Genomic DNA, 23,457 nt, shown 5'->3' on the forward strand with positions numbered 1-23,457 from the left:
TTATATGGGCAAGTTTTGATATGCAAAGAGCTCTTGATATGGATCCGGAACTTGCACAAATGGTACTGTCAAAAAGCAAAATTGAGTACTCCATTTTGCCAGATGAGGTGTAACTTCAACGCAGCCCGCTTTCCTTTTGTTTAGGTCGAGGTTATACACTCCTCTAATTCAGCACAATACATGACCAGTATACTACATTATTTTTTAAGGTGATTTCGACCCTATCTTTTTTGTTTAGCTACTACGACTCATTACTAGGTATGCTGTCACCTCATACCTCAACCTCCACTTTAATTCAAGATCACTAGTGACACTAAGCCATCGTACTCGATTTGAGATGAAATGCCACGTTGACACTAAAAGCTTAACACGCTTGACCTATTCTCTATGAAGCACAATCATGTGAGCATTAAATGTAATGGTGAAATTTGTTGCCCACCCTCAATTTCTATAGGAAAACGAGACAAAAGAAAAATTCCCAGCTATAATACCTGTAAAATATGATAAAATTCTTGACTGTTATACACAGATACATATTACATACAAATGCTTGGCCTGCATTTGAAAAACTTGCAGCCACAGGATACCGACCCAAGTCTAAAAACAGGGTGGACATTATTGGGGAACCAAAAACCCCCCTCGCATCTCAGAAGAAATGTGGATAAATTGTCCAGTTTTCTGTTGGAAGCATATCTCAAAAACCAAAACAATTGGAGTGGTTGATTGCTCCTTTTCTTTCAGCATGCTTGAAGTGATGATGCTCCATGGTGAGCTTCCATTAACAAGTCCTCTCTTTACTGACATTCTGTATGTCAAGATTATTGAAATTTGCACCACTGGGCTAGCCCCCGGGACAAGTTCCCTGCATAAGGCATGCTTCCACCTTGATGCAAAAACCCTGATCTGTAAATTTCTACAGTATATCTCTAGTATCTACCCAGAATGACATGATCGAGGCTGCCTTGCATAGAGCAAGATCATTTATATTACCTCTCATTTCTCTTCTCATCTCTTCCTCCATTACCAAAGCCAAAACCCCTGTATACGATTTCTCAATCAACTGAAAAAGATTTGATCCCATTAGCCGTGCCTGCCCTTTCACGTCTTCAATCTTCCTATCATCCACAAATTCACATTGATCAATGAAATGGGCAGCTTTGTCTGGTCTATGCTTTAAAGAAAGAACAACAAGAGCACGCTCTGCTTCTGCTCTGGAGCAACCTCTTGAAACACCCAAAATTCTGTGGTGGTCAGTTGTGTCATGAATGCTCCAACGCTCACGTACAGCAGCAAGTCGGCTGTTAACGATATCAATGGACCCTTGAACATCTATGTCCACTATACTGGGCCTATAAAACCACATAGACTTGTGGTTCTGGAAACCAGAAACATACAGTGCTCTGAGTTGATCAAGGTCTCCCAAGCAATCATCGAAACATCCAATAGTCTCATATATTGTAGCACGAATGTCGATAGCCTCAGCACACATTGGATTCAAAGCCAAACAACGGTTGCAATCTGCTATAGCATCCACGAGTCTATTGGCAGCATGATATGCGGTAGCCTGATACAAGCAGCATTCAGAAATAAAAGCCTGAGGTGTCCCCCTACGCCCATCTATAATCTTGGAAAGATGTCTTGCAGCTTCTAAATAAAGTCCTGCCTCAACAGCAGCTAGAGCAGCTGCTCTCCTTCTGAGAAGATACTTAATACTGTGCAGCAAATGGTTTACAACATCAGAATCTGGTCCAAACATGCTGTCTAAAATAAAATCATCTTCACGCATGCTGGTACCATGCTTTCGAACAGCAGCAGAGGCAGCACGCTTGCCATTTGACAATAAGACCATAGCATCTTGCATCATGCCAAGATGACAGCATGCTTGCCCTAAAACCACATACCTAAATTGTTCTCGCTCTCCTTTCCTAGAAAATGTAACCCACAACTTGCCTTTAGACGGGAACAAAGAAAAGCAACGAACATTTGACACCACCTCAGTTCTGTATTCAGCTGGCTGGCCCTCAAGTAGCTTCACTTTCTCTGTGTCAAAAAAACGGCCTGAGCCAAGAGTTTCAGCCTTCAAGCTGGGAATAAACTCGTGCAAGAGATTGGCCACATCCTGGAAGCGTCTTAAGCAGAGAAGAGCCCTTGCCTTCAGCTCAATGGCTTTCTCAGAATGAGGAGAGAGTTTAAGGGCAGTATCTAGAAGATTTAGAGCACAATAAATATCTGCTGGCTCGTTGCTTAACAGCAGCTTCTTGGCATGCCCAAGATGCCTTTCTACTAGCTGCACAAAAGAAAAAAGGTAAAAACATAAGGACTGCCAGTTAGAAAACACAATTTCTTTATTCAGCATTCAATTGAAATACAACAAACTCAATGAACTCACACTCCTCTCCACACAAAAAAAACCAGAAATGTCCTCTTAAAGTATGATTCATGTGGCTCGCTGCAGCTCCTCACCTCACCGTGCTCAAGCTGCCCCCCGCCCCCGTTGCCCTCGCATCGCCCCCACCTCCTTGCGCTCACGCTACCCACCCCCCCCCCCCCCCTTGCTTGCCCTTCCCTCCCACCTCCCCGCATTGCCTGCTGGCTGTTTTTCAGCCTGTGGGTGAACTCCCTCAACATCCCTGCCCTTCTATTACAGCAGCAGACACAGAATCGCAGCCTTGCTCCACCACAGAGGGACTCTACTAAAGCCCCCTTGCCCAACACCACGGAGCCGACCCTTCGACTTGCCTTTTCGCCGGAAGAGCAAGCGAGCTTGATGGCCGAGGTGGAGCGACTTCAGGCCACCTCAGTCATTTGCAAGTTTGGTGGCACACAGCCTAGCAGGGGCAAGGTTTGGGACTTTCTCCATGCCAGTTGCTCTAGGCCCGACTCTCGAGTCTCACCGAAGTGGGTGAACCGTAAGATCATCGATGTGACGATTCTTGGGAGAGGTTATTACCAGATAGAGTTTGAGTCTCCAGAGATGGCAGCCAAAGTGATATCGATGAGCCCGCTCGGCCTTCGGGAAGCTCGAGCTTACTTCAAACAGTGGCTTTTTCTTCAAGAATCTATTGAGGTGTATCTCCCTGAAACAACTTGAGCCAAGAAACATGAAACACATTGTGCATTGATCATGAGTTAGGCAAACCCAATTTCATAGACACATCATTTATCTTCCTAATGACTGGAAATGGACCATAATTTCTAAATGACAACTTAGGACATGTCTTTCCTACTTGCTTAAGACGCTTCTTCATAATCCTTAAATAAACCCAATCCCCTTCATTGATAGTAATATCCCGCCGATGCTTGTTAGCCTGCCGTGAATAGGATTCCTGAGCCTTGCTTAGCCGAAGCTTCACACTCTCAGTTATCTCATCCAGGAAACGGCTCTCAAGATTGGCCTCGGGCAACTGACTGACCGGTCTAGTCAATAGACTGGAAGGGACGGTCAAAAGCTGCCTCGTAGGGTGTCCTACCAATTGCACTGGAATAGGAATCATTCAAAATTGCTTGCACTAACGGGAGATAATGCTCCCAATGATTTTGTTGATCATGCACATATGACTTAAGGACATCGAAGGCTAACTGATTGTAAATCTCAGTTTGACCATCGGACTGTGGGTGAAATGCAGATGAGAAATTTAGTTTCGTGACAAAATTTTCAAACAATGCTTTTCAAAAGTTAGACGTAAACTTTGTATCTCTATCTGACACAATGGACTTAGGCAAACCACAAAGTGGATACCAATGCTTAATGAACAAATGTGCAATGTCTTGTGCGGGGGCTGTGGCCTTACACGGAATGAGCATGCAAAATTTGCTAAATCTATCTAAAATGATGAGACATTGTTCCGTGCATCATGTGCATCGTGCATTATGGTTGTGCAGTATGAAGGCAATACACAAAGACGATGACAGAAATACAAGAAACCATCACGGATGAGGTAGTTGCTAGCCCCTGCCCTGCAAGAGCCTGCAACCACTGCTTACAAAACTCGGAGTCGACATACTTACGCTTCATGTCGTCGAAAGAACCTCCAGGAAGAGAGACCACTGACCTGACCCTAAAGTCAAGATCTGTCCTTTGCCACTCAAAGCATCTGCAACAACAGGGCTAGCTTTTTCAGGAACATATTCAATCAAACCTCTAATGATTGGCTGTGCTCCTTCTACGAGCTCACTACGATGCTCCTTCGAACGCACCGGTGGGAGACGTGGTGGGAGATTATCATACAAGCAGAGATGCTTGTACTTCTGAGGATAGTTGCTTGTGGAACTGTGGTACTGCGGTTCCGAGAAACTCGGGCGGCATAGATGAATGCCACTTCTACGCCTCGGCGAAGCTCACGCTTAACCTACACATGAGAGATTTGAGACAAAGAGTGGATATCTTCCTCATCGTGGATGACCACGAGAGAGGCACCATCGAGAGAGAGAGAGAGAGAGAGAGAGAGAGAGAGAGAGAGAGAGAGAGAGAGTGTACTTGTTTTCCAATTAACCTGTGGATTATACTCACGAAACCATTTAATGCCAAAAATCATATCACATCCAATGAGAGGAGATACAAGAAATTTACGACAAAAAGAGGCTTGCTGAATGGAAACTAGCACATTAGGACATTCATGCGTAATTTGGGAATTCATGCCATGAGCAAATCCAGACACCTCCATAGGAGACGCGGGAATGGCTTCTAAGCATGCCTCTTGAATAAGAGAATCACTTATCACATCATGCATACTACCTGAGTCAAACAAGACTACCAATGTGTGCCCATTCACATGACCAAAATATTTTATGAGAGACTCATCTGGATGATCAATAGAAACTTCAACAGATGTGGTGGGTTCAAGCACACTAAGTTGTGGTGTAGTAACATTCTGTTCTTTAGGTGGTGATTCCTTAGGACAATCCCTTTTCATATGACCTATAGTGTGACACTTAAAAAAGCGGTTTTCTTTACTATAAATGGTTCTTTCTTCTAGACTTAAGTATCCTCCTACAATTCCTTTAGCAACCTTTTCATCAAGAGTCAAACTCAGGGGTGTCTTGAGTTTTAGCCTTTCATTTATTTTGATTGTTAAAACTCTGACTGTTGTGCTTCAAGAGTAGAGAGAGACAGGGAGGTAGAAGAAGAATTGTTACCATTCATCTTACCGTTCTGTTAACTTTGGGTGCTTTGCGGGGTGATTGAGGATGACTTGCTCTCCTTAGGCTTACCTTTGTTGTGCTTCATTTCCTGCTTGAGAGCTACGCGCACTACGGCATTGAAGTCAACGGGATCTGCGATTTGCACATCGAACTTGATATACTCATCAAGACCGAAAACAAATGCATCCTTGCGATCGTCATCGGGCTTTCGCAATTGAACACCTATCTGCATGACACGGTTAGAAAAAGTCATTACCAGAGTCCCATTCTGCTTGAGACCACCCCATTCCTCCTTCAACCGTTCCATGTACTGCGGTGGCATGAATCGTGCCTTGAGCCTGATTTAAAAGTCGACCCAACTGTACTGCAAAGGTGCTGGGACAACGATGTCCTTCGTGTCCTCAAGGTACTGAGCCATTTGTATGTCTTGCCAAGAGTGATACCAATTGATGGCATCTCTCGACAAGTACAGAGCTGTTGTCAAAACTTTATTGTTCTCGCTCTTCATGTGAGTAGCAAAATAGACATTAAATTGATGCAACCAAGAATAAATCACAGTAGCATCCATCCTACCGTCATACTTACTGAACGAGAGTTTCTCCGTGATTGGGTGGTTGTAAGAGTCACCACTGGATGAGCTACATGATGACTTGCTCGACACCTTGGGTGGGTCGCTTTTGGTAGAGAGAAACTGAGAGACCAAGTCTTTCAGACATTGATCTCGTAATGCCTCGCATTCTAGCTCCATGGCGATCCGCTTTTCTTCGACTGCTATCCTTCGAGCTTCACGCTTGGCGTCTGCCTCTGGCCCTTGAGCCTCCTACTGTAGCATCATGTTCATCATACTTTTCATCAAGGCCTCCATAGGATGGGGTGCAAACCGTGGCGAAACTGGGGATGGGGGCGGGTTTGAAGGACCTGACTGGGTACGCACTTCCTCTCCCCCAAACTCTCATCATCTTCTTGCAGAGTATCCATTCCCCTTCGAGTGAGAACCATGCACTCAGAACTGTTGAACTATGGGGTTGCTACGCTTGCAACCTGGTTAATGAAGGCTTTTCTCTTACCCAAGTTAACTCCTTCCTACGGGCGCACCCCTTGGCGGCCTTGCGCTCACAGCAAAATTGCTTATTCCTTCCTCACGTTGATCGGTTTGCCACGATGTGCAAGGCCCTCTCGTAGTGAGTGGAGAGAGGACGAGGGGAGGCTGGACAAGCCCAAGTGGTCTTGGGTTACCTGTCACTGTTCAAAACACAGATTAGAGAGATAACACGCCTAAGTGGTCTTAGGTTACGTGTACCTCAAAGGCAAACTTTTTTTCAATCTTTTTGTGAGAGAAAAAAAAAAACTCTGAGAGAATTCATGCCTTGAAATAACTTAACACTCCTAGAGTTCTAATACCAATGTAATGTGTAGCGGAATTGAGAGATGATGGTAGTTAGAATATGTGTGATCAATGTTTTCCAAGGTTCCTTGTGAATTAGAGTCTTCCTTTTAGTTCTTAGAGAATGTGGTGATTGCACTAGCATAGAGAGAGAGAGAAGAGAACTAACACTGTGAATGAAGGTTCTGTGAGTGGAGAGAGAAAGGAGAACTTACACCAGATGGGTCCCAAACTGTAACAAACTGCTGACGTGTCTACCTACTCAAGAACGGAGCTATCGGTCGAGGGGCCTAAACCCTAAGAAGAACAAGCAACAGAAGAAGTGTCACAGAGTGATGATGTGGTTGCCCGAGAGCAGAAAACCCTAACCCTAATTTCTGCCAGAAACCCTAATTCCAGAAACCCTAACTGCTGAAACCCTAATTCCGAAAACCCTAACCCTAAAACCTGCAAACCCTAATTCTGGAAACCCTAACCCTAAAACTGCAACAGCATGGCTGATTTTCGAAAATTGCGCTGGCATGATGACATGGCAGGCTGTACGGATTTCCGTGATTTACGCTGGCAGCTTTTGGCATTGCTTTTCGGACCAGAAGCTTTTGAGTTTGAAAGCTTTTCATGTAAACTGCTTTTTGGACCAGAAGCTTTTGATTTCGAAAGCTTTTCATGTAAATTGCTTTTTAGGCCAAGGGCCTTTAAATATGAGGCTAGGGCTCATTCTCTGGCATGCTTCCTGGAGAAGGTGCAGAGTCTGGAGTACCGGCTTGTACTTTGATGATGCAATATAAAGAAATACCGAAAGGGGCGCCAAGGTTTGGGGCCAATACTCTCTGGGGTGGAATTCTGCCACTCCGTGTCATGTGTAGTCTCTCTCTCTCTCTCTCTCTCTCTCTCTCTCTCTCTCTCTCTCTCTCTCTCTCAGTTCAGTTGTTATTGAAGTGCTAACAGTCTGTTCAGTCTGTTCTTTTCTATTGGCACGTGGTGCCCGCCTTGTGACACAAACCCTCTCCATTGCTAGAGAGGTATTTGCTTTAGATTGCACAGATGAAAATGCTACAACTTTTGGACGTGCTGTGGATGCAAAAATGGAAACTGAGATGTAGATGGCTGAAAACAGAAAACGCTGATGAGGCTAAAGACTGAAAATTACGATCCTGTAGAATTGATGAAGATACGGGCTGGAAACTGCAATGGCTGAATGGCTAATGTTGAGGGTGATCTGAGGCTATGGGGTGAACTGCAGGGCTATGGAAATGAAGGGCGATCTGCAATGGAGGCTGATCGTAAATGTTGAGCAAAAACGCAATCTGGCTGCCCATCAGGAAACGTAGATGGTGACGTAGCTGCTGGAAACGCTGGATCTACTGTAGGCGATGGCTGGATTGCTGCCAAAGGAGTTCATGGATCTTCTACAGTACTGAGAGAAAATGTGAACTCAGGGTTTCTTTTATGCTTTTTTTGACAAAGGTAGGGCAGTGACTTAATAAAATGTCACTTATTAATAATAATAAAGTGACTTTAAAAATGCCCTGAAATGCAATACAATGCCTGTAATGAATGCTCTGCTTGTCAGAATTGGATTCCGACACTTTCTGTGGTGAACACACCAATGCCCACATGAAGTGGACATCAGCTGTGTTCGTGTGCAATCAGAGGGTATGCAGCTACGCTAAGTGTCCGGACATGCACATCCTTCCAAAGGATCATAAGGTTTCCAGAACACTTCCTATTCTAGAAATGACCCTGGGTTGAAGTCAGCTTGTCCACATGCACATAGGGTTAGATGTGCACGTGACACTCATGGACCTGTTCTTATCGTTCCACATCTATGAAAACCCTCTGAAGTTCATTGTGATGCATCTCGTGACTGTATAGGATCCATCCTCAATTAGGAAGGACATGCCATAGCTTATGAAAGTCGAAGACTTCGAGATGCAGAACTACATGCTTCAATTTATGAAAAAGAATTAACGGCTGTTATCCATGCTCCTTCTATGTGGAAACATTATCTCCTTGGTACAAACTTCATTCTCAAAACAAATCATCAGAGTCTGAGATACTTTCTCTCTCAACGCAAGTTGTCCGAGAAACAGATGCGATGGGCTAATTTCCTCTCTATGTTTCATTTCCAGATTTTACATACTTTTGGAAATAAAAATGTAGTAGCAGATGCCCTCTCACGAAGACCCAAAGTTAACTCTATCACGAGAATTTATCATCAGGATTTAGAATCTCTTCCAAAAAATATCCTGAAGACCCTGATTTTGCTAATATTTGGCACCAATTACAAATGGGAAATTCTATATTTCCATAATCCATTAAAGATGGTTATCTCTATCATCATCAAACAATTTGTGTCGCTTAGCCCCTAAGACACAAAGTAATGGATGAAGCACATGCATCTCCTTATGTTGGGCATAGAGGAATTGTTCTTGATATATACCTAGATGAATCCAGGATATACCCAGATTCACCCTTGAAGGAAAGTGCAAGGTATAGACTCATGGTAGTCACCCACGAGACAATATAACCATCAGCTCCATCATGCATAGTATTGACTAAATACCACGACATCCCCACTAACGTCGTCAGTGCCCAATAGTGGGTGTAGAACTAGGTACAAACATATGCTCCCACACACACCACACGCACACACACATGAGCATACATCAACACAAAGTTCAGCGTGCTGAGTTTCTGTCATGACTCCGGAGATCAAGGGCAGACTCAGCCATAATGAAGCCTAGCACTCAAGCATTAGTAAGATATTTCTTTTGGCCCACTCTCAAAGCTCACATTGAAAAATTTGTCCTCAAGTGTGATATATGCCAAAAAGTTAAATATGAATGTCCTAAAGCTCCTGGTTTACTCAACCCTCTCCCAGTTCCACAGAAACCTTGGGAAAGTATTACTATGGACTTTATTATGGATCTTCCACGAACCTAGTCTGGAAACAATGCGATCTAGACTATCTTTGATATTTTCCGTAAGCAAGCGCATTTTATTCTCGTTCGAAAAACTATTAAAGCTGATCAAATGGCAAAAGTTTTCCTTGCTCAGATCTTTAACCGTCATGACATGCCACAAACAATTATCAATGATCGAGATCCCAGAATGACAAGTCTATGTTAATATCTTTATAGCAGATGAGTTTGTTCATAATCTCGATTCAGCTTATGCTCAGGTTAAAAGAGCTATTATCCGTTCTCAAGAAAAGCATAAGAAAGCTGCAGATAAACATAGAAGACACCTAGATTTATCTTTAGGACAGTATGTTCTTCTTAAGTTTGACAAAGGCTCGCTTGAAGAAACAGAAAGGTAACAAAGGGAAAGTTGTTAAGCTTATGACCCAATATTGTGGCCCCTTTAAGATTATAGATCAAATCAATGACATTACCTTTAGATTGGATCTTCAAATTAAACTGAAATATCCAAAATGCTTTCCATATAAGTCTCCTTCGACCTTATGTTGGTAATCCTCTTGCCGAACCCATTGCACAAGAACCACCTAAAGTTGAGGATCAAGAAGAAATTCTTCTTCCCGAACAGATAATCCATCATCAGAAGCGCCAACTTAAGTCTGGAGCTACATACGGAAAGTATTTAGTTAAGTTTAAGAATTATTCCCCTCTTTATGCCCATTGGATGAGAGAACAAGATTTAGCCTCTTTCCCAGACATACTTAGAAATTATCTTGACACCTTACAGTTGAGGACAATTGTATAGAAGCCAGAGGGATGTAACTATTTTGACTATAGCCAATTTGCTATAAATTATTTACAAGGAATAATTTTTATCATTTTGTGCATAGAACAATTTATGAACGTATTTTTGATCCAATAAATTTTAATGGATTAATTTTCAGTGCGTGGCACCCTAACAGGGATTTTCCATCGTCCGAGCAAAGCAGTAAGATATGATTAGCTAGATGCAAAATAGAGCACGCCAGATCAAGCACATAGATGAAGATGGGTTTCTAAGGTCTCCAAAAGAATTATTTAATAATTCTCGAACAATTTTAATGTTAAATTTTATGTCCCGGGGACGCCCGGTAAAATCTATACTATATATTAAGGACACTGGTTTTCCAGTGCCACGTGTCAAAGTTTGCTGCATCCGGTGAGTTCCGGTTTATATGAGTGAGGGGGAGAGGGGGAGAGAGAGAGGCCACCGAAGGCGGCCGGCCGTACTAGTAATTTTAAATGATACTGTCCTTTAAAAACTTTTGTGCAGGAAGTTTTCTGTGTCTGACAAGTAAGAAATAAGATATACAAGTAAGAAATAAGTATATATACAAGTAAGAAATAAGAAACAAGTAAGAAATAAGTAGTTAAGCTTATTAAATTGAGTTCCTAACTATTTATTTTGCGGGGGGGGGGGGGGGGGGGTTCAATTTTGAAGTGACATGTTAAAAAAAACCTTATAAGTAAAGTGGCCACCCAAGTGTGAAGTGACCAAAATAGACTGTTAACTTAAATATAGCTTCAAAAGCGTAGAAAATACCTCATGACCTTAAGAATGCATCGGAGGGTGCTGAGGACTCAAAAATTCCAAATTGAAAGTTGCAAACTTATAGCGCCCCTTCCCTGCTTCCTATCATGGGCAAAACTGGCACATATTAACCACGATTCACAGGAGAGACGGACTGAAGATTATACAGAGAAGCAATGAGGGTGGTAAGAGTTCTGTCTCTCACACACATAGACCTCATGTCCTCTCTCTCTCTCTTGAGCCCTATGTGCACATTCTCTCCTATGTAACACATTCAGCCATGCGCTCTTGCCAAGGGGCAGCAGAAGAACGATCACGTATTGTTGTGCCTCAATTGGAACGAACTCAAGAAGACCTGGAACGAGGTCAGTTGGAACGAAATCAGGAAGATCAGGGAAGGCAGATTCGAGTCTAAATCAGCCAATTAGGCTGAAGGTAAGTCAATTTCAGCATCCAACATATTCATAAAAATATGACAGTTTGATCATTTAAACAATTTTCCGCTGGAAATATTCACTAGAAGCGGTAGGGATTCTAGTCCATATGATACAGTAAATTTCAGCAGAGAGAACCTGTGTTCTCTTTGAAGTAGAGAGATAATTAAATCCCTCTCTCAAATAGGAATTGGAATGGATAAGAAAGAGAGTTGAGATTCTCTCTTGTTTTCCCGTCTATGTGCTTGTACAAGATTTTATCCCCTATAATAAAGAATCTCTTTGCGGAGAGGAACCAGCCCATCGTCTGGTCCCCAATGAGTTGTCAATTATGCGTCGATTGATGTGAATTTGAAAATTTTTCAATAGTTTCTTTCTTTTATCTAAAGTGCTATTAAGTTACGATATACACTTCCGTATCTGTGACAAGCTCTCTCACGAGACATTGCTCTCAAGCTCTCCATTCCCTCCCTAATAGCTCTCAAGCCATACCCTCTCAAGCCTGAGAGCCTCCCCCAAGGTCTACATCTCTCAAGCTTAAGAAATGCATGCTTGTTTTTCCTGAGCGTTATGTAACGTCATCAAACAACAGAATATTTTAGAGTTTGATGAGTACTGCACGTCTCGTACGTGGAGAAAACATACGTGACCGTACGAGACCACTCTGATTGCCGTACACCACGTTGAAGAGTCTCCAAGTGAGCTACGTAGCATGTACATTTAGATGCAAGTTTTGGAACTTAATCCCGAGTCCGGATGAGAAAGTTAGAGCATATTCAATTTTTAGACTAAAAAACACTAAAACCGTTTTTGCCAATAATTCCCAAATTTGGGTTGGACAAGTGAGTTTTATTCCCATAAAAGGAACCCTTAGCCTATGCATTTTCTCATGGTTCATCAAAGCATACAAAGCATTGTGCATTTTTCCCTCATCGCAAAGAACTCACACTTAGCTATCGCGCTCTGCGCACCTGCAGTTCCAAAACGCATCCGCGTTCCTACAATTCGCCTGCGACCATTGTATCGGATTACTAATACAACGGTTGCATGTTGGATAACCTTGCGTTACCGTCCATTACTCTGTCTCTCAGTTTGTGTATTGCGTTTTCTCTCATCTCTATTCAATCCTACAAGTGGGCAGCCGTCAGCAATAGTTCCTAAAAGTCCGTTAAAATCTCGACGAGGAATAAGATATAAATGTGATTGTGTAATGCGGTGCCGATCAATGTACATTTAGGGTCTGTAAACATCTAAAGACATTAGCCATTGGGTCTTTGTATGATGTGGACAAGGGTGACTTTGATTTGAGTCACCTCATTGTGATGCATGTGCAGTGGTTGTGATGCAATGTGTGAAAACTGTCTTGTGTGGATAATGAAAGAGCGTGACTGCTGTCAGTTTTGGTGTTTTGGTCTTCTTTTTGCAAGTGTAATCGAGGACAATTACTCTTCTTTTTAGGGGGGGGCCGGGGGGGGGGAGGGATGTCACAAAAGTGATGACGTGGCATAAGTTATAACTCCCAATGAGAGACTGCAAAAGAGAGAATTAAAAAGCAACGTGCTGACATGTTAGTCCGTATGCTGTACGGATAGCCCGTGATCTGTGGCTTAAATTCCAAGTGCTGATGTGGCAAGGCCGTACGGCCAATACCTGGCAAATTGACACTAATACTTTTGGAGCTTTTCCAAGGGTTGAAAAGCCCAGCTTTTCAAAGGGGCCTCTTCAGGAGCTATATATATGGGGCCTGCGTGCCTATTTCTATTGACCAAGTCGGAGAGAGAGACACTGTACTCGAGGGCCCGAGTGAGTTCCCATGAATGCACTACGAGAGTTGTACTATTTGTGATTAATACAGTAAAGAAATACCGCCAGGGGCGCTCCTTTGAGGGCCACTACTTTTGGAGGAGGAACTATGCGTTCTCGTGTCTTGAGTAAAAGTGTTGTCTTGCATATTTTGTTCAATTTATTTGTTGTGTTACTGTTTGTGGGCTGTTTTCTAGTGATTTACCGCCTCGTCGGGTGACTAGCCGGTTCCACTCTCCGAGTTCCTTTTTTCTCTCTTATGAACAATCCATCTCTCTTAAATGAAAAAATGCCTCAATAAGAGAAAGAACAAGTAAAATAATTCTTTCGATGCTCAATATAAAGACAACAATAAAGGAAAGAATAAATTCTTGAAGGAGCATGTATCTACTAAACCTTCTCCACCTAAAAGGGATTCCAAAGATTCTCATCTTTGCACATTTTGTGGCTAGGATGGTCATATTGAAGGAAAGAGTTTTGTTCGGTGATCCCTATAAAAAATTGATTGCGTAGAGAACAAAGGCAAAGCCAAGGATATAGGTGACGATTCTACTTTGCTAGTGGTTGGTGTGAAAATATCTCTCTTGGTGACGCAATGTTTAATGATGTGCTTCATGTGCCCCATTATCAACAAACATCCTTTCCATCTCTAAAACAACTTCTAAAGGTCTTGGACTATATTTTGATGATGACTTCGTTGATGTCATTAACAGAAAGAACCTCTTCTATTGTGCCATATTGTTATTAAGAAGGTGGCTTGTAGCTTCTCTCTTCTAATTTGTAGCCACAATTCACATCGAAATCAATTATTCTCTCCCATCAAGGCACTTATCAAAGATGATGAGCGTATCCATTGGCACTCTCAGTTTGGCTAAGTCCCTGTCGCTCTTTTCCAAGGGAGGCTACTTTTTATGCCTCTCAGATTGTTCATACTAATCTTGTAGGTCCTATGGAGGTGGAATCTCTTGGTGGTTGTACATACTATTTGATACTTGATGATTTCTCAATAAAGATACGAGTGTTTTTTCTTGCTAAGAAGTTTGAAGCACTCTCACACTCTACAATGTGAATCGATCAAGTTGACGACCAATCTAACCCTAAAAACTCTACCTTCAAAATTGACCGTGGAGGTAAAATAGTCTGATTTATTCCTCTCCTCTCATGAAGTCCATAGGAAAACTCCCCTTCCCTACATCCCTCAGCGAAATGGCGTTGTGCTCTAGCATCAGGCCTCGCCCTCCCTCAATTTGCAGTGAAGGACTTGCTTCATCAGTTTGTCTACTCAACCGCTGTCACATCCTTTGAAGTCTTTTTTGGTACTCAAAGGTTCTAACTAATCTATACCTAGATGAATCCAAGAGAAGCCCAGATTCACCCACAATGGAAAGTACAGCCACCAGCCCCATCATGCATAAGCATCAAATTGACTAAATACCAATAATAGCCGTAGAATGAGGTATCAACATTTGCTACCGACACACATCACACACACACAGATCAACAAGGCGGATATGCTTTTTCTGATTGTTTGTGGTGATCTGGATAAAGTAAATAGCAAGTGCAAATTTCAATCATCACTAGAAGCATTCTAGTGATGATAATTGAAGCATTTGCCAACTCAAGCAACTAACCACTGGGGAAACTTGCTAATTGGCAACATTGATCATTGACTACATACAAGGAGCACTAGAGAATTATGATAATGAGCAATATCAAGCATAGAGCACTACCAAATAAATAAATAAATAAAATCTGAATACAAGGTCCCTTAAAACCCATTTAGCTGTCGTTTTCTTTCGTTTCGAGAGTCATATTGACGATAAGAATCTTCTACACTAAATAAAAACACTGCAGCATCATAATCAAAGATTCTCATTCCGAAGTTTGCCGTACATGACTTTTTCTAGTCCAGTTTCCTGCACATGTGATTGCTATCCTTCCTCCAAATAATATTTTTGAAAAGAATTTGCTACTTACAATGCCCACTAGTTCTGACTTCACGACGTAAGTGAAGCAGACGACCTCATATTTCAACGACAAAATATGCTTCATTGCAGCAAATTGAATGTACGCAACCCTCAGATAAGGAGACTTTGTGGTAAAGAGAACACCAAGACAGTAGATTATGTAGAGCATAAGGCATAACTCACACTCTTTAATCAAGTTCAGAAAGTGCCCACATCTGCAAAGGCCATAGCAAACTCTCCAAGAAAGTAAAAGGGCACGCTTAACTTAATTGAAGAGAAACAAATAAGGTGGAAGAGATGGCACCTTGCGGCTGCTGAGGCACAGATGGCGCTGCAGAAGAGTAAGAGCATTCATGGTGTTATGGATCAACGCCGCCTCTCTTGAGCTTCATCTTTGTGGCAAGCAGCATGGGCTGCTGCAAATCAGAGGAAGATCTCGATCCTGCCTGCCCACCAACAAGAGTAAAGTGAAGGAAGCAAGCGTCCAAAAGCTTTGTGAGTAAAGTTAAGCAAACAGGAGTTAAAATACTTTGGCATTGCAAGACGATATAGATGGCCACATGGAAATGGCCCATCCTTTATTTTTTAGCACCGGGTGGGGGTTGTAGATATATATATTAAAGTAATAAAATAAAATACAACAATATCATAGTTACATCCAGCAAAGGCTCCTCACCAAAACTTCTGCAAGAGCCACCATAAAAAATTCATCACATTGACAAAGCAAAAGCGTCGCCCTGGCACCAAAACCTCGGCCGAGAAATGCCCTTCACATCGTAACCACTACAGGAAAACCAAAATACAATAGCATGGCTACTAGAAACAGTACAGCCGTAAGGTAGAGCCCAATCCCGAAATCTCCAACACCATGAGCTATCGACACCCATAACCGCAGATCCTCCTCAAGCCGATAAAGCCACCAAACTCTGCCAAGCTGCCACCAAGACACAGCCTATCGTGGACTCGAGGGCACCCAGCTAGCTTCCAAATATTCCCCAAAAGAGTGACAGGAAAGCTTGAACCTGCTCCTAATGTGTGCTTCCTGCTGCTATAAGCATCCAAATGGTGCTCTTGGATATAGCCAAGATCTCTGGATTTACTAACCTCTTCGTAGAATAGAGCACTCTTCTTAATAGTTTTCATGCCCTTCATAGTCCTTGAATACAAGTCGAGGTCTTCTATGATTCAGATAGAGAGACAAATTCCTCCACTTCCAAGTTAGCCCCTTTAGTGCCCTCCCGTCTGGCTGTTTGCTTCCATCAATATGTTATCTCCCACTAGGATGTTTGTCACATCGTCTATTTGGGAGGTTGTCCTTTTGTAGTCATGAAGTCCTCCATATTTAAATGCCAAAGAGCCTCAAATAGGTTTCCCCAAGCTCTAAGAGTTAGTGGTTTGTCGAGAGGGTTTACTTTGTGTTGCCTATTGGGCAACCCTAAGATATGAACCACTTACATGAACTGTCAGTAACTTTCTTCCAGCCTTTTACTACATTTTCAAGTTCAGGTGCCACAACCACTTCTTGTAAAGTAGGAGATTTTGGTTGGGGGGGGGGGGGGGATTTGCTGAAAATATGAAACTAGGCCAGGTCTTTTCACCATTAGCAATTGGACTTATTGGTGCTACTAGGTCCAATATGTCCTTCTTAAGAAGGCCAGTAGCATCAATATCTGTATCATGTACTCCCTTTTCAGACTCCCTTGTGCCTTCTTTAATGTGTTGGTCTATTCTGTGCTTGTTGGTGTTGGCTCTGGTTGGGTCTCCTCCCTATCCTTACTGGAATCCGCTTTGTCAGTGTTCAATGAACAAGCTCTTGCAAAGTGTCCATATCCATTGCACTTAAAGCATGCTCCGAAAAAAGTGCCAAATTTTAGAGGAATTACCCACATTCACGACCAAATTTTTCGGTTGGGGTTTTCCTATGTCCCTGCAAATGCAAACCTTATTGGAGGCACTTCCAAACATTCTAGGGGACAATATGAACAACGGAATACCTAGGGTGCTAGCAAGATCTCTTAAGTTCCCTCGGAGCAAAAGCAGAAGGTTGACAAATTCCACCCAAATTGGGCAAAGATCCTTGAATGTGTCAGGTAACCATGGGGGAACACACACTGGAGACCTATTGAAGAGTAGTGGACTTGTTGTCTGGATGCTTGTAACAACCACTGGGTCATTGAACTGCACTATGAGAATTTCTTTGGCAAGGTATTGCACAAATTCCAGAACATTGGCCCCATAAAGCCAATTAATCAACTCTGCTTTGGTTGGTACTTTTCCCATGAACCCAAAAAGCAATGTTGTTCTGGCTAGCTCAGCTAATTGCTTTTTGACCATCCTAACATGCACATGTCTCTCTTATTATTTGGTCTTCTTTATGCAATGAAAGAGCTTGGGGCCTCATATACACATACATGAGACAAGGGGATTGGTCATGCTTATTTACCTTGGAGGATGTGTAGCACCATACATCATGTCAATAAGCTACACATGTGGCATGCTGAGGTTTGGCAACAATAATTGAGAAACATCTCAAATATGTGATGAGCATGCTAGTGAGGCGGTTAGTGCTTGAGGATGGGATGATAGAGAAGCTAGGTTCAAATTCGATTGTTGAGAGGAGATGCTTTTTCTTTTGGCCTTGTTTGACTCACCTTGGGATTCAATTTGTTCACAATCACCAACAATTCCTTGGTCCCTCGCTTTTGATGCCCTAGATTATCAAGGGACTTTCTTACTATTTACCACTTACCTAGAAAGGTCATTGCTAATGGCAAACCAATGCATTTATTCATTAGCAAAGTTCCCTTCTTTTACAACTTATTTACTATTTAAGAAATTTGGTGAAAGTTGTAAAAAAAGGAAACTTTGCTAGTAAATAAGTCCTTGTATGAAAGATTTAGCATGGCTAGTAGTAAAGATGAATCTTAGACATGTATTTCAAGATGCTCTTCATTATCTTCTTACAATCTCAATCGCTCCCCTCTGGCATCTAAATATTGACTATGTATTCATCTAATAGTCCTTGCTTTGCAAGTGCCACTATCTTCTTCATATGGGTTTTTTGACTGCATTTTCAAGTGTAAGCATGAACGAGCACAAGATAATGTTGATAAATCATCAGTCCTCACCAGATCATGTATAAAGCATGAACGATGTGGGTATGAAATAGCCCTCATTATTGATGGACAATGGAGGGTGATTTGTAAAGTTAATTTTTAGAGTTCAAGAGCACTTATTGTATATAGTCTTATAATCATATAAGACTAGACATGCTACATCAAATTGTTCATAGTAATGGCAAAATCAACCATAAATATCATTCAAAAGGAAGATTCCCTTTGTGACTCTAGCTCTTTGCATTGTCACATATCATCCACTGATGTAGTTTTCTCCACAATGGCCTCCCCTAATTGATGTCATTCCAAACCAACATTGACCTCCTCTACTGCTCATTCTACTTGATAGTTGATGTTACTTAAACTGATGACCAATTTCACCTTATATTTTAAATCCCTATAACTGCTTGAGGTGTGCCTTTACCTTCTAAAATCATCCATAACAATATGATATTGTCTCTAAAAGTTACTATATTTTGGTAGTGACATGTGTGAACACTCTTAGGACTACTCGGGCACTTTTTTCCCTCTTTGGGAGTTTTTTGTTCCCACTTTGTATACACACCCATCATTCTAGGACAACCCTTATCTTTGTAATAGCACACTCAATAATAAGACTTTCTATGTTGTGTGCTCTTGAGGTTCTTCTTCATCTTCAACATCTTCACATGCAATCCTATAGTAGCTGTATCTCCAACAATTGGTATCAGAGCATGCTTTCACATCCTGAGTAGCATCGCCATCACCTCCTGCTTCACTTTGTCAACTCTTAGTGAGATTTGTTGAGTGCTCGCAAGGCAATTAATACTTCGAGTAAATTTGTAGAGCTTGGTTGTGATAGAGTTTTGATTTGAGCTCATTACAATCTCTGTTTTCACTATTGAGAGTTTTGCGTAGGCAATTTCATCCTTCTATGCAGGTTTTTTGACACTGCAGATTTTTGCAAAATAGGCACTTTGTAAGCTTCCATGGGTTGTGTTGTACTGTACATATCATTTTCGTACAGGGTTTCTTCTATACGTGCAACTTTTGCATCAAGTGTAGTCACTTACCATGGTTGATAACAAATGATGTTTTTTGCATGTTGCATGTTGATGATAAACAGAATAGAGATAATTACCTACTGGGCATACATGATGCAACATGTTCTTGTTGCAAAGGGCGTTCAGAACTTTGGGCAAGGTTGGTGTAAAGCTAAGTTCTGTGGATACAGGCTCTGCAGATGATGGTGCAGGTTCTACTAGTGCTCCATCTAAGGTTGTTTTGCCTACTATTAAGAAGTCTCATCGGGATGATAGAGATGCGCAAGCTCATGTCTTGATTGTGCTTTCCATCAAGCACTCGATCACTCCACACATTCATTCAACAAAAATAGCAAAACGAGCTCGGGATATTGTAATTGATTTGTATGCAAGTGGTAATGAGGAAAAAAATGTGTATCTGCATAAACGATTCGAATCCAAGGTAGAGGAGGATGACATGGATGTATTTTTGCTAAGGTATAAAGATCTCAAGGAGCATTTGATTGTTGTTGGTGAGGTGATCCTAGACAACACGCTTGTGCAGAATGTTCATAATGCCTTACCAGATTCGTATTAGAAGTTTGTGTCTGCTTGCAAGATTGTAGCTGCTCGAAATCCAGATGGTGCCAAGTTTGATGCTCTAGTTAGTATGTTGTTTCAAGAGGGCTAGTCTAGAACAAACAAGGCAAAGCATCATGTAGTTGTCAGCTTTTATTGTCGCCTAATAGAGGAAGAGTAGTAATGTACTCCTAATGTCTCTTCTTTGGGTGTTATGTCTGCGATTGCTACACTTGCTTCTGACAGTAAGAAGTCTATTGAAAAGGGCAAAAGAAAGTTGAATTGACATTATTGTAAGGCAAACAATCTCATCTCATTGAGCAGTGTCTAAAGCTTAAAGCTAGCTAGGGAGGCAAACAAGAAGAAAGCAATAAATGCAACCACTACATATGCTTCTTCTAATGCATATATTGGAAAACATTGTGCAGGGTGCACAATGAGATTTTAGTGCACAATGTTTACATGACCCTTTTGTACATGATGCATGTATTGCTAAATTAGTGGATTCTGTTTGGTTCTTTGAAAGTGGTGCACCCAAAATTATTACTTCTCGTAGAGATTCTTTCACTTCTCATAGAGATTTTAGTGCACAATGTTTACATGACCCTTTTGTACATGATGCATGTATTGCTGAATTAGTGGATTCTGTTTGGTTCTTTGAAAGTGGTGCACCCAAAATTATTACTTCTCATAGAGATTCGTTCACTTCTCTTAAGGTTGTCCCTAATGCAAATACAATTACTCATGCCAACTATGCCTCTTATCCAGTTAAGGGAGTTGGAAAGACTATGTTAACTATTCCAAGTGGTAGCTCTTTTGCACTTGTTGATTCCTTGTAGGTGCCAATGATCAATAAGAATCTATTGTCTATTTTTGTCCTTGCAAAACTTGGTCTTATTATCAAATTTGTGAATGACGTATGTATTGAGCATTATCTCAATTTTGGAGATACTATTGTTGCATCCGGTACTCTTCTTTGTGGGCTATATAATCTCAATGTCCAAACGAGATGCATGAAAAATTTAGCATGCACAATTTCTCATTCAAATGCTATTTTAGATACAAAACTCTAGCATGCATGTTTTGGTCACTTGAGTTTTGCACGTTTATTGTATTTGTAGAAATCTAATATGGTTGCTTTGTTGCCCCCCCTTGAGGCACCATCAAAACATGTTTGTGAAGGCTGCATTTGGTGTAAAACCAAGCATCATTTCCACACACACATTACTAGCATTCTTATAAACAAAATTAAAGATTAACATAAGACAACACAAGATTAAGGGTTGTTAAACCCCTATTTGTAATAGTTTTACTTTCAGTTTAGTGTTTGTCCTCCTTTTAGGAGAAGCTCAGTAGGAGTAGTTTGAAATGGACTTGAACCTCTTCATATCTAAAAGCGGGCATAACCCTCGCAGTTGTAACTTGTTTTTGATATCGAATGAACGTGAGGAAAGAGGTTGAAGTCTCTGTGCTTTGTCAATGCTCAAGTTTTATGTATGTCCATATCTTCAGTTATGATTCGGTAATTCAGTGTACTAAGTTTTTTGGAATCCGTTTCTATATTGAAATGTGATTATTTGAAGAATTAAGGGAATGAATATGCTACAAGGGTTTTCTTATTGTCTATATCTTGGATTTTTAATGAAAGGCAGTAACCCTTGACGATCCTGCTGTTTGCAAAACGCATTCAGTATCAATTCCCTATCCATGGGGGAAGTTTGGACTAATGGATTCTGAAGGACTTGAATTCCTAAGGGATTTTTCCAAATGGGTCACTGAGGAAGAGGAAAGAGAGGAGTATGATAAGGTATTCCTTGATACATTCTTCAATTTATTGCCAGATGACATTCGTCTTATCATTGCTTTGAAAATCCACCAGTACAGAGTCAATCCTGTACCTTTTGGCATATACAATGCTCCTGCTAATCTTTCCTCCTATGTTAGAATCCAGGTTATCCAGCATTTATGGTCCTAGAGACATAGGAGACGTGTAAGAGCGGATCAGGAGAGGAGCCACCCACACCTACTTATGGCACCAAGTTTTTGAAAAGAAGGTGGGATGCTTGGCTTGAGGCCAAGTTGCGGAGATGAAGCAGGGTCTCAAGGGACGATATCCATGTAGTAGCAGTTGTCACTAGGGTGCCACCCAATAGTTGAGGGGATCAAATCTCATTAAGGAAGGGTACCTAAATCAGTATTCTTCTCTTTCACATTCATCTAGGCTGCAAATAAGCCATAATTTTAAACATCCTCCTCTATGTGATTGTTCTAAGTGTATTGGGATTGAAGAAGTTTTGGAGAAGCCTATGGAAAGTTTGGCCCATTATCAGACCCAAAGGGAAGCTGCCAGAAAAATAGGTGGAGCAAGGAATTGGCTTTGAAGGACCTCTTGGTTGGAAAGCACATGACAAAATTATAATGGGGTTATTGAAGGAAATCCAAGCTAAGCAAAGAAATTCAGAATTTGCAAATCAGTGGTAAGTTGATGCTATGAATTCTCTGTTGAAGACTTTGGAAAGCCAAGCTTCAACATCTGAAAAACATGACCTTACAAAATCAGAGGATAGTTGGAAGAAATTACCTAATAAAGGATTTTCCAATGACCTCTTTGAAGCATTGTTGAAAGCACCCATTTCAGTAAAGGTGGGTCAGTTATACTGAAGTCGGTTCCTGATTTTCTCAGAAAGTTTTCAAGAGACTGACTAGTGGAACCACAATTGAACAAGAAAACCAGCAAGAGAAAGGCAGTCAAATTGATTTAGCCCAAATTGATTGTGGAGATTTAGCTCCAGTAGATGTGGATTATAAAGTTTATGTGATTAACATTACTATTGGCAAGGTTTACCTCTAAAGGGTGTTAGTAGATGGAGGCTTAGGAGTTAACATTTTATCTAAATTAGTTTGCAGAAAATTGAACCTAATGAAGTAGGAACTAGCACCTTTCCATGTGAAAATGGCTGACCAAAGGAGAGGCAACCTTTGGGTATTCTCAAGAATCATACAATTACTGTGGCAAGACTAACTTTTGTAGTCAATTTTGTTTTCCTGAAGTTAGAGGAGTCAACCTGTTCTTACCCAATGATTTTGGATATACCATGGCTTAGAGCAACCAAGGTCAAAAAATTGTGGGGAGTAGATACCATTTTGATCAAACATGGGAAAAAGAAAGTGAGAATGCAAATGATACCAAGAAGGGTATTCCCTCTGGATTTAGACCTTTGTATGTAGAAGGATCAATATGGGAGAAGCCATTGAGGAAGATGAAGAAGAAGAGTTTCTTAAGAGAAATTCTACAGCTGTTCCAATTTTTGAGTTAGTGTGTTGCCACCTTCATTGAGCGAGAGATGGAGAAATTGGTTTGATACATTGATGGAATCCATTGACACAACTCATGCATCCACAATGAGGTGCTACTTAGGTCAAATTGTGTAAGTTTATTGCCATCAATCTCGCTCGGAGTGCTATATCACATGCTATCGCCCTTGGGTGAAGTCCACCTCAGGCTCACAGTGCTATTTTCCCATTTCTTCTCCAAAAAGG

The 23,457-nt window shown here is 41.4% G+C and overlaps 1 protein-coding gene across 1 annotated transcript; it reads right to left on the reverse strand.

The window, feature by feature from the left end:
* Positions 1 to 466: 466 nt before the first annotated feature.
* Positions 467 to 16,484, reverse strand: LOC147435254 (uncharacterized). Its single transcript, XM_086488340.1, has 4 exons — positions 15,898 to 16,484; positions 15,526 to 15,667; positions 2,951 to 3,086; positions 467 to 2,287 (listed from the first exon to the last, which is right to left on the reverse strand). Exons 2-4 carry the CDS (start codon positions 15,570 to 15,572, stop codon positions 914 to 916), a joined length of 1,557 nt encoding a protein of 518 aa, XP_086344466.1. The 5' UTR covers positions 15,573 to 15,667; positions 15,898 to 16,484; the 3' UTR covers positions 467 to 913.
* Between the last annotated feature and the right edge of the window lie 6,973 nt (positions 16,485 to 23,457).

This window comes from Adiantum capillus-veneris, chromosome 18, assembly GCF_014529385.1.
Source record: "Adiantum capillus-veneris isolate H3 chromosome 18, ASM1452938v2, whole genome shotgun sequence".
Taxonomy (NCBI): domain Eukaryota; kingdom Viridiplantae; phylum Streptophyta; class Polypodiopsida; order Polypodiales; family Pteridaceae; genus Adiantum; species Adiantum capillus-veneris.

Coding starts and splice junctions, on each gene's coding strand:
- LOC147435254 (XM_086488340.1), bottom strand. CDS start 15,572: ATGCTCTTACTCTTCTGCAGCGCCATCTGTGCCTCAGCAGCCGCAAG. Junction 3,087..15,525: donor TGTGCCTCAGCAGCCGCAAG/GTGCCATCTCTT, acceptor TCTTGGCTCAAG/TTGTTTCAGGGAGATACACC. Junction 2,288..2,950: donor GGAGACTCAAACTCTATCTG/GTAATAACCTCT, acceptor TCTTTTGTGCAG/CTAGTAGAAAGGCATCTTGG.